At 30.7% G+C, this 3534-nt stretch overlaps 1 protein-coding gene across 1 annotated transcript; it reads right to left on the reverse strand.

The window, feature by feature from the left end:
- Window positions 1-323: 323 nt before the first annotated feature.
- On the reverse strand, window positions 324-3093 carry LOC133173596 (uncharacterized). The gene is made up of 8 exons (XM_061308580.1): window positions 3045-3093; window positions 2885-2945; window positions 2660-2771; window positions 2214-2387; window positions 1798-1891; window positions 1257-1339; window positions 727-823; window positions 324-585 (listed from the first exon to the last, which is right to left on the reverse strand). The coding sequence occupies exons 1-8, from the start codon at window positions 3091-3093 to the stop codon at window positions 347-349; spliced, it is 909 nt and encodes a 302-aa protein (XP_061164564.1). The 3' UTR covers window positions 324-346.
- Between the last annotated feature and the right edge of the window lie 441 nt (window positions 3094-3534).

The raw sequence follows: 3534 nt of genomic DNA on the forward strand, positions 1-3534 counted from the left end.
AAAAACGATTTATAAGCAAATTTTTAATTCAACATACCCCCATTTAAATGAAACATAGGTCTAACATTCACATTTTTGAAATGTAAATTATTCCAGCTTTAATATGAGGGACGGAAAACAGATCAAAAGAAAAAAATCAATAACATGAAAAATTGAAGAAAAGCGAAAGGGTGCTGGTGTCATTCCTAAGAAACACTTTTCTGACGGAATGTCACTCATGAACACAATTGCCCCTTGTACACCAGGAGCACTAGATGCATGTCTTTTCCTTTTTGTGCAAAAGAATTTAGAAACTCCGCAAATAATGAATTTCTTTCATTTTTTATTATAATCAATTTGACAATTTTCATGCTTCGCAGATATAGCCACCAAGGTGTGTATCACTATCGCAGAAGACATCGTGGAACGTGTACCGTTCTCCTACATCAAAATACATGCAGTCCTGGGGAGCCTTATCAGATCCATTGGGCTGTCCGATACCAAAGGCATGATACGTCATTTTGGTCATTTGTCCATGTTTGATCCACCTCCAATCACCCCCGGGTTTTCTTCTGTTTATGTTTCTTCCCCCAACGTAAAAGGAAGATCTTAATTTTTCATTAAAGTCAAATAAGTATGGAATTGAAAAGGTCATTCTCTGATTGTATAAAAAAAAGATAAAGGTGAAGTTTGAAATAAAAGAAATATAAGTAATTTAAAAAATGGTACCCATGAAATTTAAATTAGTACCTGTGTTCATTTTCTTCAAAATCTTTTTCATTTGCAAAGCTTCTTCTATTGTTTCAAAGTTGGCCAGATAACCACCGGCATCTAAACAGTTTGCCTATAGGATGTAATCCAGAAAACAACATTAAGGATAAATAACACAAACAAACTTTTTTTCAGAAATCAGCAAATATTTCTCATAGACTAATATTCAAAAAGGTAGCCTGAATGATATTTTCTGGGGAAATTGGGAGACTTTTGTAAGATTTTGTCACAATGTCAAAAATATGTGCAAAATTTTGTATAGAATTACATAGAAAACAATGCAAAGTTGTTTATCTATGCACCAAAGAAAACTTACGATTTCTTTATATTTTAGGGATTGATTATTTATGTCATTTCCATTCAAAATCAGTCAAAAATCATATATCAATCCATGTATCGAATTTTTGTTATGTACCCTTTATATGATAATTTTTTAAAAGAAAAAGTAATTATGATTTACCTACTATCATTTGTATATATTCATTCCCCAATCCCTTTCTACTTACAAATGCTGTGTCTGCTGATACCTTATCCTTCTTGATCAGATAACAAGAATCCCACATCTTTTTAAACTGTTCAGGGCATTCACCTTTGTAAAGGAAAAAAAGGGACTGATAAAACATGGACATAAAATAAATCAAGATTATATAATCCAAACACATCTCAAACAGGGTGCGCTTAAAGACTCCACATTAAATACATATAGTGAAAAACAGATTAAATTTCATTTTTCCATTATGCAGTAGGTGTCTCTTCGTAATTCTCTAAGTCTTTTTCTAAGCTTCTTCATGTAATTAAATATCCGTATCCTTTTGTCTTCTTTAATGTACTATTTCCTTATTTTTAATAAAGTTGTTTTTATACCATGCAATTAAATTTATCACTTAAACAATTAATGTCGTTTTTTTTATCAAACCTCTAATTAATATTTAGGAGAATAATCACAGATCAAAATTCTTCTTTACTTTTCATGATGTCTGAATAAAATATATTTTAATATGAAATTAATTTCAATTACAGATATAATATTTAGATTAAACCAAATACCTCCAACGATTTCGACTGCATCGATTTCTACCCAAGAGGAAGAAATAGAACAATCAAATTCTATTCTCAACTCGTTCACAGGAAAATTCACTTTCTGAATATAATGAGGATCAATTAAGAGTTCATTAAGAAATATTTAAATATTTACGGTTTTACGATCTACAAATCATTCGTTGCTAAAACGATGCCGACTTAGAATAGTGAAGGAGACAAAATAATCATTATATTTTCAGCTCTATATCATATAGCTATATGTAAGTTTTCACGCATTTTCAAAAAGTTTTTTTTCACCTAAGACAAGTCAAAAAACAAAGAAGGAAAAAAAATCATTGCCATGTGTACTATGAAATTATTAAAACAAACAATGAATTTTTACTAAACATTTTAACAGAAAATACAATTTAAAAAAAACTCACTTTTATTATTGGGGAGAATTTCCTAGCCAAATCGATTGTGTGTTCAGGGGAAACGTCAAAAATTTCAACCCACTGGTTTTCTTTATTCTTCGCCAATATTCTCTTGACAGTTCCGGCATTATACGTTTCATATATAACAACCTTGGTAAGCCAAACCTTTTCTGGAAATCTGACCTGGAAATAAAACAAAATCATACCTTAAAGATTACTTTGCAACCTTAGCTTTTATATATCATTAGCTTTGAATTTGCAAAAGGAGCTTTCTGCCCGGTAAGTAATCTTTCACCTGTGGGTTGACCATCCTTATTTATCACGGTACATAAAACATTTTTTTTTAAATCTGCATATGGCTTTTGATTAAGGAAGGAACAATATTCGGTGAAAAGAATAACAATCACATGATTAACTTTGTCATTGTTAACTTATTTCTTGAAATGACATTGTACCTGTATAAACTGGTTCTCATTTAGTTGTCCAGTTGCCTGTGTCCATGTCCCTGGGAAATCACCATAGCGAGGATAAACATTGGGTTTTCCCAACATCTGTTTTGCTGAGTATCTGTAAAAAATGCAAAAACTATGAATAGGATATTGAAATTGAAAAAATTCATAAGATTAAACATATAAATTACATCAGAAATTAGAAACTAAACAGACTTATAAGGATTTTACCCGGCTGTGTTGTGCTGTGACGAAAAGGCTGTAACTTCTGAGGCCCATTGGCGTTTGATGGCTTTCGTGTCACGTGAAAAAAATCAATCTTTTATATTAGATTTTAATGAACTAGTTTTTTTTCTTTAGAAACACTCTTTTAATATTTTTTTAGGCTTACCTTCTGAAGACGAGACGATCAATGTGAAAACGCACAGAAGAATCATCATAGCTCCTTTCCCCACACAATAACGGCATCTATTGTTAGACTAGTTTTTAAATTTGAGTAGGTAAAATGTATACATTTATCGTGAGTCAAAGTCCCTCTCATATTTCTTTTTAATGTGTGTATCATATTTCCACAATATTTTTAACACAACATCTGAAAAAATATAATGGCTAAAAACATTTGACAACTCTACTTTAACCATGTTTGACAACCCAGCCGATTTCTGTTAGAAAGTAAAGTTTTGCATATAAAGAAATAAAACCTATACCTCTTTTCTTTCCGAAATTCAGATAAAACAAGTTACCAAAATACCAGAATTATGTTGTATATATAAACATATTTATGTACAACAAACTATTTTCATTACTTTTTCCTTTATTTATTCACATTTACACGTTCATTCGAGAAGTATATAAATGCTCATGCTTCAACAGTGTATAAC

This window comes from Saccostrea echinata, unplaced genomic scaffold, assembly GCF_033153115.1.
Source record: "Saccostrea echinata isolate AGI-Se365-2 ecotype Australia unplaced genomic scaffold, CSIRO_AGI_Sech_v1 ptg000056l, whole genome shotgun sequence".
NCBI classification, from domain to species: Eukaryota; Metazoa; Mollusca; class Bivalvia; order Ostreida; family Ostreidae; genus Saccostrea; species Saccostrea echinata.

What these genes read in the sequence shown, in the direction of transcription:
- LOC133173596 (XM_061308580.1), bottom strand. Translation starts at nt 3,093, where the DNA reads ATGATGATTCTTCTGTGCGTTTTCACATTGATCGTCTCGTCTTCAGAA. An exon ending in GATCGTCTCGTCTTCAGAAG is followed by an intron (nt 2,946 to 3,044) that starts GTAAGCCTAAAA and finishes GTGACACGAAAG; the next exon opens with CCATCAAACGCCAATGGGCC. An exon ending in GAAGAAAATGAACACAGGTA is followed by an intron (nt 586 to 726) that starts CTAATTTAAATT and finishes AAAAATTAAGAT; the next exon opens with CTTCCTTTTACGTTGGGGGA.